Below are 16,301 nucleotides of genomic sequence, written 5' to 3' on the forward strand. Positions count from 1 at the left end.
GGAGTGTCAGCCTAGATTTATGTTCTCAAGTTCCTGGAGTGGGATTTGAACCTATAACCTTCTAACTCAGAGGCACATGTGCTACCCACTGAGCCACAGCTGACACTTGTGGTGGTTTTTACAAATGTAGGCAAAAAGCATCAGATATATTTCAGTGCAGATAAAAGTTCGGCAAAGTATATTGGAACAGGAAATATAGTGGGACTGTGTGGGTATGGAGGGCCATAAATGCTCATGAAATTATGCATTGCAATAATGGCCTGGAAATCTCGGCCTCCCCGGGTCCGTATTGAGTGTCTACGGACCCGGGAAGGCAGCGCAAAAGCCGGTTTTCAGCGCACAATGCACATGCGCTGAAAACCGGCTTTTCCAATCTGTCGAGCTGGAGCTTGACAGATCCAACGCATATCGGGAGCGAGGACATTTGCAAGGGCAAGATTGGGGTACTTACCCAGATCTTGCTCAGCAAATAAAAGCAGGCACATAGACTACTTTTACAGGCGTAAGAGATTTAAAACAAACAAAAATATAATTAAATTAAATTTTAAAAAACATTTTATTGTTAAAAACCCTGCCCCCTAAGGTAAATTTATTTTTAACCTTAATTACAAAAGTTTTTTTTAAAAATCTGAAAAATATATTGCAGGAGAGGCATTTATTAACTTTAATTGCAAATAATTTGAATTATGTGAGGTGTGTTTTTTATTATGGTGTTTAGTGTATTTGTTTTTTTTTCTCATTAATAGCAATGAGAACTTGTAGATACGGAGTTCTCATTGCTATTACTGAGAAAGCTGTGGAATACTGTACCTGATTGGTTGCACAGTCTGCATTGGAATCTCGAGGACAGGAGCACGCTTCGCAGCGCAGGAAGAGAAGGCCTCCCTAACGGAATCCCACACTCCTTCGGGATCACCAGGAACTTCCGTGGAAATTTTTCAGGTCGGAGGCATCTGCCCGCAGGAAGCATTCTTCCTGCATCTAACCTGTCCAGTCCCATCAGAATTTTATATGTTTCTATGAGATCCCCTGTCATCCTTCTCAACTCCAGTGAATACAGGCCCAGTCGATCCAGTCTCTCCTCATATGTCAGTCCAGCCATCCCGGGAATCAGTCTCGTGAACCTTCGCTGCACTCCCTCAATAGCAAGAACATCTTTCCTCAGATTAGGAGACCAAAACTGAACACAATATTCCAGGTGAGGCCTCACCAAGGCCATGTACAACTGCAGTCAGACCTCCCTGCTCCTATACTTAAAACCCCTAGCTATGAAGGCCAACGTACCATTTGCCTTATTCACCGCCTGCTGTACCTGCATGCCAACTTTCAAACGATTGATGTAACATGACAACTAGGTCTCTTGTACCTCCCCTTTTCCTAATCTGCCGCCATTCAGATAATATTCTGTCTTCGTGATTTTGCCCCCAAAAACCTCACATTTATCCATATTATACTGCATCTGCCATGCATTTGCCCACTCACCTCACCTGTCCAAGTCACCCTGCAGCCTCTTAGCATCCTCCTCACTGCTCAGACCGCAACCCAGCTTAGTGTCATCTGCAAACTTGGAGATATTACACTCAATTCCTTCATCCAAATCATTGATGTATATTGTAAAGAGCTGTGGTCCCAGCACTGAGCCCTGCGGCACTCCACTAGTCACTGCCTGCCATTCTGAAAAGCACCCGTTTATCCCGACTCTCTGCTTCCTGTCTGCCAACCAGTTCTCTATTCACGTCAGTACATTACACCCAATACCATGTGCTTTAATTTTGCACACCAATCTCTTGTGTGGGACCTTGTCAAAAGCCTTTTGAAAGTCCAAATACACCACATCCACTGGTTCTCCCTTGTCCACTCTACTAGTTACATCCTCAACAAATTCCAGAAGATTTGTCAAGCATGAGTTCCCTTTCATAAATCCATGTTGACTTGGATCGATCCTGTCACTGCTTTCCAAATGCGCTGTTATTTCATCTTTAATAATTGATTCCAACATTTTCCCCACGATTGATGTCAGGCTATAATTACCCGTTTTCTCACTCCCTCCTTTTTTAAAAAGTGGTGTTACATTAGCTACCCTCCAGTCCATAGGAACTGATCCAGTCGCTAGACTGTTGGAAAATGATCACCAATGCATCCACTATTTCTAGGGCCATTTCTTCAAGTACTCTTGAATGCAGACTATCAGACCCCGGGGATTTATCAGTCTTCAATCCCATCAATTTCTCCAACACAATTTCCCACCTAATAGGGATATCCTTCAGTTCCTCCTTCTCACTAGACGCTCGGTCCCCTAGTACTTCCAGAAGGTTATTTCTGTCTTCCTTCGTGAAGACAGAACCAAAGTATTTGTTCAACTGTTCTGCCATTTCTTTGTTCCCCATTATAAATTCACCTGAATCTGACTGCAAGGGACCTATGTTTGTCTTCAATAATCTTTTTCTCTTCACATATCTATAGAAGCTTTTGCAGTCAGTTTTTTATATTCCCGGCAAGCTTCCTCTCATACTCGATTTTCCCCATCCTAATTAAACCCTTTGTCCTCCTCTGCTCATTTCTAAATTTCTCCCAGTCCTCAGGTTTGCTGCTTTTTCTGGCCAATTTATATGCCTCTTCCTTGGATTTAACACTATCCTTAATTTCCCTTGTTGAGCCAACTTTCCCGTTTTATTTTTACTCCAGACAGGGATGTACAATTGTTGAAGTTCATCCATGTGATCTTTAAATGTTCGCCATTGCCTATCCACCGTCAACCCTTTAAGTATCATTTGCCAGTCTATTCTAGTTCATCTATGTGATCTTTAAATGTTTGCCATTGCCTTTCCACCGTCAACCCTTTAAGTATCATTTGCTAGTCTATTCTAGCCAATTCACATCTCATACCATCGAAGTTACCTTTTCTTTTCAGGACCCTAGTCTCTGAATTAACTGTGTCACTCTCCATCTTAATAAAGAATTCTACCATATTATGGTCACTCTTCCCCAAGAGGCCTCGCACAACAAGATTGCTAATTAGTCCTTTCTCATTACACATCACCCAGTCTAGGATGGCCAGCCCTCTAGTTGGTTCCTCGACATATTAGTCCAGAAAACCATCCCTAATACACTCCAGGAAATCCTCCTCAATCGGATTGCGAGCAGTTTGGTTAGTCCAATCTATATGTCGATTAAAGTCGCCCATGATAACTGCTATACCTTTATTGCACACATCCCTAATTTCTTGTTTGATGCTGTCCCCAACCTCACTACTACTGTTTGGTGGTCTGTACACAACTCCCACTAGCGTTTTTTGCCCTTTGGTATTCCACAGCTCCACCCAAACAAACTCCACATCATCCAAGCTAATGTCCTTCCTTACTATTGCGTTAATTTCCTCTTTAACCAGCAATGCCAGCCCACGTCCTTTTCCTTTCTGTCTATCCTTCCTGAATGTTGAATACCCCCGGATGTTGAATTCCCAGCCTTGGTTACTCTGGAGCCATGTTTCCATGATGCCAATTATATCATATTCATTAATTGCTGCCTGTGCAGTTAATTCATCCACCTTATTACGAATACTCCTCGCATTGAGGCACAGAGCCTTCAGGCTTGTCTTTTGAACAGACTTTGCCCTTTTAGAATTTTGCTGCAATGTGGCCCTTTTTAACTTTTGCCTTGGGTTTCTCTGCCCTCCACTTTTACTTTTCTTCTTTCTATCTTTTGCTTCTGCCCCTATTTTACTTCCCTCTGTTCCCTGCATAGATTCCCATTCCCCTGCCATATTATTTTAACCCTTCCCCAACAGTACTAGCAAACACTCCCCCAAGGACATTGGTTCCAGTCCTGCCCAGGTGCAGACCGTCCGATTCGTACTGGTCCCACCTCCCTCAGAACCGGTTCCAATGTCCCAGGAATTTGAATCCCTCTCTTCTACACCACTCTTCAAGCCACGTATTCATCTGAGCTATCCTGCGATTCCTACTCTGACTAGTACATGGCACTGGTAGCAATCCTGAGATTACTACCTTTGAGGTCATACTTTTTAATTTAACTCCTAGCTCCCTAAACTCGTCTTGTAGAATCTATATCGTTGACACCTATATGCACCACGACAACTGGCTGTTCACCCTCCCCCTTCAAAATGTCCTGCACCCGCTCCGAGACATCCTTGACCGTTGCACCAGGGAGGCAACATACCATCCTTAGTCTCGATTGCAGCCACAGAAACGTCTATCTATTCCCCTTACAATAGAATTCCCTACCCCTATAGCTCTCCCGCTCTTTTTCCTGCCCTCCTGTGCAGCACAGCCACCCACGGTGCCATGAACTTGGCTGCTGCTGCACTCCCCTGATGAGTCATTCCCCTCAACAGTACCCAAAGTGGTGTATCTGTTTTGCAGGGGGATGACCGCAGGGGACCCCTGCTCTACCTTCCTTCCACTGCTCTTCCTGTTGGTCACCCATCCCCTATCTGGCTGTGTACCCTTCACCTGCAATGGCATGCAAGTTCGGAAAGCCACAATAAAGAGCTGAAATGCTGGTCAGTTAACCAGGATCTGTCGTGAGATTTGTTGCATTTCAGTAGGGAAAATGTTTGTTTGCAGACATAGGTGGAGCCGAACAAAACAAGGATTTTCTGTGCCAACTTGCGGTTATTTGGGAAATTAATCTCACTTGAGGAGGCATAAAACTGGTCCAGTTTTTCTGAATTGTATTTTTCCTTGAAGCTGGAATCACACTGGAGATCAATGAACTCAAGTTGTAATTTTTGCGGGGCTTCCTCATGGTCAAATGACAGTGGACATGATTCCAGCTCCAGTGTCTTTTCTATCATCTCAAAGTCAAAGAAACAATGAGAAAATTTTCCATGCAAGGCACTCAAAATTTTGCTGTCCATCTCTGTCTGCTCTGGCAACACTTTCAAGTATTTCAGTGTTGGAAATTGGATGAACTCTTTGCTCTTCATTTGTTTTGAAAACAAGACTAACTTGACCTTGAAAGCATTCACACTCAAATGCAATTCCTGTACAAACACATTCTTGCCTTGCAGTATGACGTTAAATCCATTTACATGTGTAAGATATCCACACCAAAAGTGAGGTTGCTCACCCAGTTGGAATTCCTTAATTCAGAGAAATCATTTTCTTACCCTGCATCTCCAGAAAAGTGCAAATTTCATCTCTAAGCTCCCACACTCGCTGCAATACCTTTTCTAGGCTAAGCCAGCGGACATTTGTCTGATAAATTAAGTCCTGGTGTTCAGCGTCAGTGTCTCCATGAAGGGAAATGAATTGCTAATGATTAAGACCTCTCACTCTTATGTAGTTCACTACTTTCACTATTGTGCAAACAACACGATCGATGTCCAGGATATTTTTGCAGACGGCCTCCTGATATATAATACAATGCAGGAAAATGACCTTTTTCTCAGGGTCTTCTTCTTTTACTTTGTCCTTAATTCTTCTTAAAAGTCCCACGTTTTTCCCAGTTAAATTTAGCGGTCCATCTATGGTCACGTTTTCCAGTTTACTCCAGGGGAGCTTCAAACATGCAATGCAGCCAGACACCCTCTCGTACAAATCCCATCCCTTTGCTGTGCCTTTCATTGATTCCATTAATAAAAATTCCTCTGTGATTTCAAATTTGTTATTAATTCCACTGATAAAAATCAAGAGCTGTGCTGTGTCCTTGATGTCAGTGCGGTCATTGGGAGCTAATGAAAACAACATGAAGCACTTTGCTTTTTTGTTCAACTCAGAAGCCAAGTCTTCATCAATCACTTCTACACAGCGAGTAATAGTTCTTCATAACAAACGAATGTTCCCAAATTTTGGAGGGTATTTGGGGGACAGCATGCCAGCAACATCGACCATGCATTCTTTCAAAAACTCCCCTTCAGCAAAAGGCTGATTTTGACAAGCGATTTTAAACGCCAGAACATAACTTGTCATTGTAGTGGCTTCTGAACTGTAGTTTGTCACACGAAAATGTTTTGCTAAGCTTTTAAGTTAGTAGAGTTTTTTGAAGCTTTTCATGTTCTTTCCTCAGTTGCTAAGTTGCTTCCATAATTAGGATGTTTTGTTGAAAAATGACAATTCAAATTGTACTCCTTGTACACCATGATGCTCTCCTGACAAATCAGGCATACAGCCTTCGAGTCCACGTTTGCGAAGAAATATTTTGTCGTCCATTATTTGTTAAAAACCCGACACTCACTATCCACTTTTTTTTTTGCAGCACTCATTTTTGAAAGGGAAAAGAAAAACCTAACTGCCCAATTTTTTTTCAAATTGCTGTCTTTCAAAAAGAACATTTACTCACATTTGTCAATTATTGCCTTCCATTTTCAGTGTTTAAAGATCGGGTGATCAGTGCAGATGTGATGCAAGGTTTTTTATGTAATATAGAATTTTTTGCAACTTACTATTTCATTGGATTAATTTCGAGAGGATTGTATATACCGAAAGACGCGATGCGTCTTTCTTCGGTAAAACTAATGAGTCGTCAAGATGAGTAGTCAAGACTCGATGGAGGAAGAGCATCCAATGTGTACGTGTAGCAACGCCCCCACAAACCAGTGATGAGCGGCGGATTTGGCAAGTTTTTGAAAAACGCAGTCAGAGCAGGAGAGAGCCACGGAAGGATGTTAGGCCAGCTCCGAGACAGAAACCGGAAGTAGATCTGCATCAGGCAGTCCCGGCACCTTAATATTTTTAATTGCCGGGTTCAGGGTAGCAGCCGACTCCTAGACTGCATTAACCTTGAGCGAGATCTCCTCTGGGGGAGCCCGCTCGCAAGATTGGACCGACTGCACAGCTCAGGCGTGGGTGGGCCGGATAGAATGAACTGGCGGGCCGTATTTTGCCCACCACTACTTTAGGGGCAACACAATTACAATTATAGGGGGCGCCAAAACAAAACAAAACAAAAAGTAGCAAAATACCAAAAAATAAATCAAAGTAATCAAACTAGGCGTTATGGTGGTGGCCATTTGCAAACGCAGAAATATTTTTAGGCTGATTAATGATCTTTCGCTGAAAGTGACAGTAAATGTGAAACTATCAACAATAATGCTCATCAAATGAAAGGATACATTGCCAGGTTATTGGAATACGAGTCAAAGCCTGTTATTCTAACCATGTACTGGTTGGACAATATTTGGAATACCTTCTGCGATGTTTTGGCATTTTCAAAAGAACATATATTCATTGGAGGTGGTTAAGACAAAAGTAATAAAGGTGACACCAGGAGTTGGTTCTTTAAGTTGTGAGAAGATGTTCACAAGTGTGAATTTGCTTTCATTCCAGGAAAAAAGTTTGAAGCCTGCCGTGATTCAGGTTTATGAAGTACAGAAAGGCATAGATGTTGCAGATGTAAGCAGACAATGAGTTGGATGTTATTCTGCTTTACCACCCGTAACTGGGTGGGGTAGTGGCAGCAAATGAAGGGAAATTGGGTGTGCAAACATCTCCACTCCACCACAATTCATTTGCCTCCCTCCCATCCCACAGGGATCTCTGCCTCACAACCCTTGCCCACCTCACTGCATTTAAATGAAGGCAAGGGGTAAGGCCAAGGAACCTCGCTGAGTTTCCGGCTTCTACTGCAGTTGACCCAGGGATCAACAGAAGAGGGCTAATGGTAGCCCTGGGGCAGTGGTGGGTAGCCCTCTATTGCCACTATTTGAGGGAGAGGCCTTATTAATGGGAAGCTGGGTGGGAATGGAGCAACCGTAGGCCAATAATTCAACTCAGCCTTGTTTTAACCCCTCCTACTCACCATCCTGATAGGGAAAGATACTCCACCCATTCTTCATGGCCTTTATCTGCTCCTGGAGTTTCTTTTAAATTAAGAAAGACATTTTCAGGGTGTTTTTGCCCTTTAATTGTGCTTCCCCCTCATTTGAGGGCTATAGCAAGGCCGACTCTTTGCTCTCTCACAGCACCGCCCCATCAGTCTACTCTCAATCATCAGCAAAGTGATGGAAGGTGACGTCAACAGTGCTATACTCACCAATAACTTGCTCACCGCTGCCCAGTTTTGGTTCCGCCAGGACCACTCAGCTCCAGACCTTATTACAGCCTTGGTCCAAACATGGTGAGAGTGACTGACCTTGACATCAATGTAGCATTTGACCAAGTGTGGCATCAAGGAGCCCTAGTAAAACTGAAGTCAATGGAATCAAGGCAAAAACTTTCCACTGGCTGGAGTCACAGCTAACACAAAGGAAGATGGTTGTGGTGATTGGAGTTCAATCATCACAGCCCCAGGACATTGCTGCAGGAGTTCCTCAGTCCTAGGCTCAACCATCTTCAGTTGCTTCATCAATGACCTTCCCTCCATCATAAGGTCAGAAGTGGGATGTTCACTGATGACTGCACAGTGTTCAATGCCATTCGCAACTCCTCAAATAATGGAGCAGTCCATGTCCATATACAGCAAGACCTGGACGACATTCAGGCTTGGGCTGATAAGTGGCAAGTAACATTCGCGCCACATAAGTGCCAGGCAATGACTATCTCCAACAAGTGAGAGTCTAACCACCACCCGATGACATTCAACAGCATTACCATCGCCAAATCCCCCACCATTAACATCCTGGGGGTCACCATTGACCAGAAACTTAACTGGACCAGCCACATAAATACTGTGGCAACAAGAGCAGGTCAGATGCTGGGTATTCTGTGCCGTGTCTCACCTCCTGACTCCTCAAAGCCTTTCCACCACAAGTCAGAAGTGTGATGGAATACTCTCCACTTGCCTGGATGAGTGCATCTCCAACAATACTAAAGAAGCTCGACAGCATCCAGGACAAAGCATCCCGCTTGATTTTCACCCCATCTACCACCTTAAACATTCACTCCCTCCACCACCAGCGCCCCCTGGCTGCAGTGTGTACTATCTACAAGATGCACTGCAGCAACTCGCCAAACTTTGTCGGCAGCACCTCCCAAACCCACGACCTCTACCATCTAGAAGGACAAGGGTAGCAGGCAAATGGGAACACCCCCACCTCCATGTTTCCCTCCAAGGCACACACCAACTTGACTTGGAAATATATCGCCATTCCTTCCTCGTCGCTGGGTCAAAATTATGGAGCTCCCTCCCTAACAGCACTGTGGGAACACCTTCACCACATGGACTGCAGCAGTTCAAGAAGGCGACTCACCACACCTTCTCAAGGGCAATTAGGGATGGGCAATAAATGCTGGCCTTGCCAGTGACGCCCACACCTCATGAACCAATTTTAAAAAATGATGTATTCAATATGAGAAACCAAATAGTACATGGGAGACAATGGCCTGAGTTTTAAGCCCCTCCCCCCGACGAGAATGGTGCGAAGGAGTGGTTAAAATGAGACATACCGGCCTGAGGTTGCTCCATTTCCAGCCGGCTTCGCCCCGATTGCCTCCAGATCCGTCCTCCCACTGTCTGCTGGGAATCTTCCCTGTGGGACCCCGGCTGCGACTTCCTGCTGCCACCAGCCGGACGGCGTGGTGCCAGGCGGAACTCTGGGAAGGTCTATTTAAATCAGGCCCGGCTGTTAAGATCAGTTGGTTCTCCATCTCGCCGCCAGCTCTGAGGCTCGCGCGTGCCCTTCCCGCCTCCACTTTTAACATCGGGCACCAGGACTCAGAATGCAGAAGGTCTTGTGGATCACAGCCAGCCAAAGCTGATGAACCCGACCCGATCATTTTGGGAGCACGGGGTAGTTTGAAACATTGCTTCCCCACAAGACATTTAATGGATGGAGTAGATTTCATGATAGTGTAGATTGTATATGGTGTGTGGAAGAAGTGGGCTTGACGGACTGAATGGCCTTTTTCATTCTGTGTTATTGTATTACGAAGTTTATTTTTTCTATAACAATAATGATTTCACCAACAATATTGAATTTGAATCATTCCTAGAGTTTTTCGTTGATGGTCTTGGCAGGCTGCTTGTGGGATCGTGTAATGATGTCACCGTTAGTCATCAAAAGAGGGATAGACCAAAAGACGATTCACTGAAAGCAGTTGAAAACAGATATGCAACATTTAGATGGAACAGTCAAGCTGGAGCGAATTACAAACTTGCTCTACATTATTTCAAAAACCACTTAAAATGTTATACCAAGATTTAATGGCTACGGTTGAACACAATCTCAGGTTCGCCATGTACACTGAAAGCACCAAGCTCTATCTCATCACCACCTCTCTCAATCCCTCCACTGCCTCTGTATTGTTGGACTGTTTATCTGACATCCAGTCCTGGATGAACTGAAATTTCCTTCAATTAAACATTGGGAAGACCAAAATAATTGTCTTTGGCCCCTGTCACAAACTCCATCCCTGGTCACCAATTCCATCCCCTCCCTAGCCACTGTCTCAGACTCAACCAAACTCTTTGTAACCTTGAGTCATATTTCACCATTAGCTGAGCTGCCGACCACATATCCTTTCCATCAACAAGGTCGCCTACTTCCAACTCCACCCTGCCTCAGCCCATCCGCTGCTGAAACCGTCTTCCTTGCCTTTGTTACCTCCAGACTGGACTGTTCTAATGCTCTCTCTGCCAGCTTTCCATCTTCCACACTCCACAAAACTAAGCTTATCCAAAACTCTGCTGCCTGTATCCTAACTCGCATCAAATCCAGTTTACCGATCACCCCGTTGTTCGCTAACCTACATTGGTTCCCAGTCCAACAATGCCTCATTTTTTAAATTCCCATTCTTCTTTTCACATCTCTCCATGGCCTCACCTCTCCCTACCTCTGTAATATCCTCCAGCCCTTCAACCCACCCGGAACTTTGAGATCCTCCAACTCTGGCCTCGTGCGCATTCCCCACTTCCTTTGCTGCACACTGGCAGCCGTGCCTTCAGCTATCTAGGCCATAAGCTCTGAAATGCTCTCCCTACATCCTATTATTTTTATTTCCCCCTTTAAGACACTCCTTAAAAGCCAGCTCTTTGAACACACTTTTTGTCACCTGTCCTAATGTCTCGTTCTTTGGCTCAGTAGCAATTTTTGTTTGATCACACACCTGTGAAGCACTTTGGAATGTTTTATTCTGCTCAGGACACTCTACAAATGCAAGTTGTTGAATTGTCTGCGCATTTGGTGAGTTGAATGTACTTAATGTTTTTGTAGATTTAAAATTACATGTGTTAATCATTTTAATCTTATATGTAATTATGAGCTCCTGCTAAATTTGAACTCAATTAATTTAGTTTTTGAACATTAAATTCTAAAATTAATAAACAATATCTTCAACATATTGACCCTGATATTCACTCAGAGATGCGTTGGGAGCGGGTGGGGGGTGGGGATGGGGTCCGATATCGCGCAGGACACCCAGAAGTAAATTCAGCGTCTCTGCCATGGGTTTTTAAACTGAGACAGCATATTCGGATTTTACTTACTGGTTTGGCGCCTAATGCGCGGCAGCGGGTGTGATGACCCGCATGACACGATCTCAATGCCAGTATTTAAAGGGTCAATCTGAAGATGCAATTTGGAGGAGTTGGAGTTAGGAAGAAGAGAAGATGTTCAACAATAGATTTAAGACAGGCAAAGCATGTGACACATTTCAATGATGCCTCCCTTGATGTGCTGCTGGGGGCTGAGAGGATCTACAGAGAGATACTCTTCACCTGAAATGGAAGGAGGAAACCAGCTGGTGAAACCAATAAGACGTGGCTGGAGATGGACCAGGAGGTGAGCAGCAGCAGCGTCATGCCATGCTCATTGATTCAGTGCACGAAGTGCTTTAATGTCCTAACTAGGTCTGGAAAGGTTATTACAGTGGCACATTCACCTACATCCTCCTGTGCGCATCACTCCACAGCCTCACTCTGCCTTGTTAAGCCTATGCCATCACACAACTCTTCACACCCACTTACCTTGCACAACCACTCATTCTTTACTCTCTATGCACTTCCTCACATCCCCATCTATCCATCCACCAGTCCCACTCACTTTCAACCCTAAGCAATTTCTTGCTTCTTCCTGATGGTTACCCTCACCAAAAGCTTTGCACCCATTGGGTGAACATATGCCATTACAGACAGTCATAGGTCCATTCTTTCCGCCGGTGCAGGAGACAGATCACAGAAAACTAGGAAAAGGGAGAAAACCAGAGATGGTCCTCCACAAATCTGACAACTGGCGAGGAGGAAGCACTGGAGATCAGTGACATCTTAGCATCCCTGGCCATTGGGGATGGGGAGAGGGGAATTTGGTGAAAAATCAAATACAATCCACACACATATCATGTGACACTCAGTCACCGACCTAAAACATTAACTCTGTTTCTCTCTGCACAAATACTGTCTGCCCTGCTGAGTATTTCCATTTACTGTTTATACCTCAGATTTCCAGCATGCACAGTATTTTACCTTTGTATTCGTGTTTAATTCACTGCACTTCTCTTCGAGGAATGCCCACCTTGAAGAAGTTCTACTCAACTCTCTGACAGGATTTACATTTGTCTCTTTTGCCTTGCTCACCTTCATTGCTTTCTGCTTCCTTTCTTGTGTTTCTTTTTTTCTGTCTCTTCAGCAGCACCAACTCACTTTCTTTCAGAGTTGTCCTGGTCTGCGGTTCCATTTCAGCCTTCGCCTCATTCGGCACCTTAACACAAAAAAACTGTTCTTCCTTTCAGGTGTCAGGGACCGCAAGCGTCAACAGCTTTTAGATACCAACGCCCCTCTAGTCCTTTGCTTTCACTTTCCTCTAATGCCATCCCCCCATCCAATCTCACTTTTGCTGTGTTTTCACTATTCCCTCTATTCTTCTCTTCTCTGACCCCAAACAATCCGATCTCAGCAAAGGCTTCAGCTTCATCCTGTAGGGGGTGGTGTGGGGGTTAGGTTCACTTCTGACCTTCTTAGCGGTTCGAATCGCTCCCACTCCCTCGATTCTCGACTTTAGATTTATTTAGGGATGTGACAAAGTGCAGCAGACAACTGGTTTTGGTGCAAGAAATTTTGATTTTATTCAAGAACGAGAATTACAATATTAATGTATTGTCAAACCTTACAATCTCTAAAATAGGGAACACTTTAATACACACACAAGAAGAAATACAGCAGAAGAACACCTCCCACCTCCCAATCCCTATCTCTAGCTAAGTTAGACTCTAGGGCAGCAGGGATAATGCTCACCAATCCTTCCTTTGATAGTTGACGGTGGTCCGCGATTTCGGGATTTGCTGGGTTTTGTAGGTTCTGCTTGCCATACCCGGAATGTCGTAGAGGACTTCTTGCTGCGTTTCCTTCAGTTGGGTTGTGTCCGCTGATGCGGTAGGGCGCGCTTTGGATCTATGGGGTAAGTACCCACTTTCCTCTTGCAGAGGTAGGCTTTTGGGCTACTTTAGGTAAAATTTTACCTGTTTGCAGGTCAGGAACAGATTGTAGAGTGGAAAACTTTCGAATCGCTGTTTTTTTCCCGAGTTGGTTCTTGTCGAAATCTGTTGGTCGCGGGCTCAATATTACCAAGTTGGTTGTTGGTAATGGTTCGTTGATAGTTTCGTGAGGCTCTTGTTGCCGCGATGTGTCTGATGATGTCCGGGGTCACTGAAGACTGACTTTTCTGCCTTGACTGTGATGATCTGTGAATAACTTATTGACTGTAAAACAGGGCTTCAATTATACTTTGAGAGGTCCTTTAATCTGCGTGCCAAATCAAGCCCGGTTCTTTGTTTAATTTTGGCGGGCTCATTAATGGTAACTCGATTAAAAATGCGTCAATTGTTGAAATTATCCTTTGATTTCGAGTCGCAATTGTTAAAGTTAGTTTCTGGTTTCGAGTTGCCTGTCTGGGTCCGAGATTTCTATGCAGGCCGGAAAGGTGATTAGCATTATGCAAGTGTTGAATGGATCCTCTGCTTGGACTGAAACGGTACTTCCTTGAGTCGATTGTTGAAATGTTAATGTCTTCTAGGGGGTAGGTCTGAGGGTAAATAGTTCTCCAGACAATTTGATTAGCTCCAATATCCAAACTGGTTTTACAATGGTTGATCTCACCCCTGGTCTTGCAGCCTTTTTCCTCACAGACCCAACACATGCCTTTTAAAATCCCACACTTGGTTAAAACTCGTAGACTTCTTCCATATGCATTTTAGATCCCAAACCTTCTGTTTAATAGACCCAAATTGAATTTCCTTTAAAGTGAGTCCAAACACTGGTGGGTTTCCACGAATTTTGGAATCTTACAATCCCCTTAATGCATTTCGAGTTCAGCACGCTGCTGAGTTCTTCTTCTGTCGCCATCGCCACCGCACCTACTTCTTTGGCCAGGAAACTTCCCCCCGCGTGCCCCATCCCCACCCCCAGCCAGACAGAAAACCCTTTCTCCCAATGTCAGAATTCTCATTCCATCTGGACCCCTACTTCTGGCCTCTTACCCTCTCTAGATCTTTTCGTTGGGAAGTGCGCAAGTGACATCGACCATCCCAATTTCACTGCTCTCCTCACTTACTGTAACCTACCTCTCTCTGAACTTGCAGCATTATGTTCCCTCAGGTCCAACTCTGACATAGTCATTAAACCTGCTGACAAGGGTGGCACTGCTGTTGTTTGGTGAACAGACCTCTGCTGTGCAGAAGCTGAACGCCAACTCTCCCAACACCTCCTCCTACCTCCACGACCCCACCACCGAACATCCAGCCATCATTTCTCAGACCACCACTGAACTCATCTCCTCTGGACCTCTTCGCCCCATGGTCTCCAACCTCATAGTCTCCTAAGCCTGCACAGCCCACTTCTACCTCCTTCCCAAGCTGCACAACCAGCATTATCCTGGTAGAACTCTCATTTCAAACTGTTCTTGCCCCATGGAGCTTATTTCTTATCTCAACTCAATTTTTTCTCCCCTTGTCCAGTCTGATATGACCTACATCCATAACTCTTTCAAATCCCTCCGCTGCATTAACAGTGTCCAGTTTCCTGGAGCTAACCGACTCCGTTTCACCAAGGATGTCCAGTCCACATCCATCCTCCACCAGGATGGCCTGCAAGCCCTCTGCTCCTTCCTTCAACGGTGGCCCAATGAGTCCCCATCCACCACCAACACCCTCCTCCACCTGGCTGAACTTGTTCTCACATTGCGCAACTTCTTCTTTGATTCCAGTCATTTCCTCCAAATAAAAGATGTCGCTATTGAAGACCATAATGATCCTGCGATTCCTGCCTTTTTGTGAGATACATGGAACATTCTTTGTTCCCGTACTACTCAAGCCCCACCCTCACCTCATTGTCCAATAAATTGATGACTGTATTGGTGACGCGTTCTGCTCAACATTGCTTCAAACTTCGCTTGCCGATGCTGATCGCTTGCACAATCGCACATCTGGTTGTCATATGCCTTATATTGCATCCGATTTCGACTTCATTGGTTGGGTGTGTCACAACCAAATTGGAAAGAGTTATCCATTGTCTCCCAGCAGCCATCCCTTAAATCTGCCTCGAGAACTAAAAACATCAGCTTGGGCTGACACCAGATGAAAGCGTTCTAGCAATTCGCCAAAAATCTGGCACACGCCTCAATAAATCTTTTCTTGTGGTTGCACACCAACTGCATGTTGATTGAGTGGACTCTCTTGCGGTTCATTAATATTCCTGGTTGGTCTGGGGGTGCCCAGATTGGCACGTGTGGGCAGTCGATGATCTCGTGCACCTGTGGGAAGCCAGCCAGAGAAACAAACTCACGAGCCCGCTCATTCCGACTTGCGTCATGACAGGCGAAGTTCATATAATTGCTGGCCCTTGCAAACAACCCATCAGTCTCTTGCCTTATGCATTTGTGCACTGCCGATTTGAAGATCCTGGATATGTCTCCAGCAGAGTCCTGGAAGGATCTGTTGACAAAAAAGTTGAGGGCGGTGGTCTCTTTGACAGCCACTGGTAACACGTGGCCACAAGCTGTAGCAGGGAGAAGGTCTTATTCCAGGAGGCTGCAGTTGTCTGTCACCACCTAACCTGAGCCTCCGGAAGCACTGCTATTCCGACACGTCAAGGAAGCTCAGCCTCTGCCTGTACACCCTGTTTCATGGGTGGTGACTCTGCGAGCTGCATCCCTCTGCTGCTCCCCTCTGTGCTGCCCAGCTGTAGGTCTGTCAACAGCAGGCTGTTGCTACTGCTGATGGCCATCTTGCTCCTCTTCCAAAGTCCAATCGAAGGCAGCCAAGGCGCAACCCATCCTGATCTGATTCTCCAAAATACAGAAAATAAACTCTCAGCAAAAGGACTGCGAACATAGAAACATAGAAAATAGGTGCAGGAGTACGCCATTTGGCCCTTCGAGCCTGCACCACCATTCAATAAGATCATGGCTGATC

At 45.0% G+C, this 16,301-nt stretch overlaps 1 protein-coding gene across 1 annotated transcript in view; it reads left to right on the forward strand.

Annotated features, from left to right (window-relative positions):
- Nucleotides 1-11,039, forward strand: part of LOC139251758 (beta-1,4 N-acetylgalactosaminyltransferase 2-like) — a 43,262-nt gene extending 32,223 nt beyond the window's left edge. The window contains exon 10 of the mRNA XM_070873297.1: nt 9,894-11,039. Within this exon, the coding sequence (XP_070729398.1) occupies nt 9,894-10,105 (212 nt within the window). The 3' untranslated portion in view covers nt 10,106-11,039. The remainder of the gene's footprint in view (nt 1-9,893) is intronic.
- Nucleotides 11,040-16,301: the final 5,262 nt, after the last annotated feature.

The sequence above is a fragment of the Pristiophorus japonicus genome, unplaced genomic scaffold (assembly GCF_044704955.1).
Source record: "Pristiophorus japonicus isolate sPriJap1 unplaced genomic scaffold, sPriJap1.hap1 HAP1_SCAFFOLD_442, whole genome shotgun sequence".
Taxonomy (NCBI): Eukaryota; Metazoa; Chordata; class Chondrichthyes; family Pristiophoridae; genus Pristiophorus; species Pristiophorus japonicus.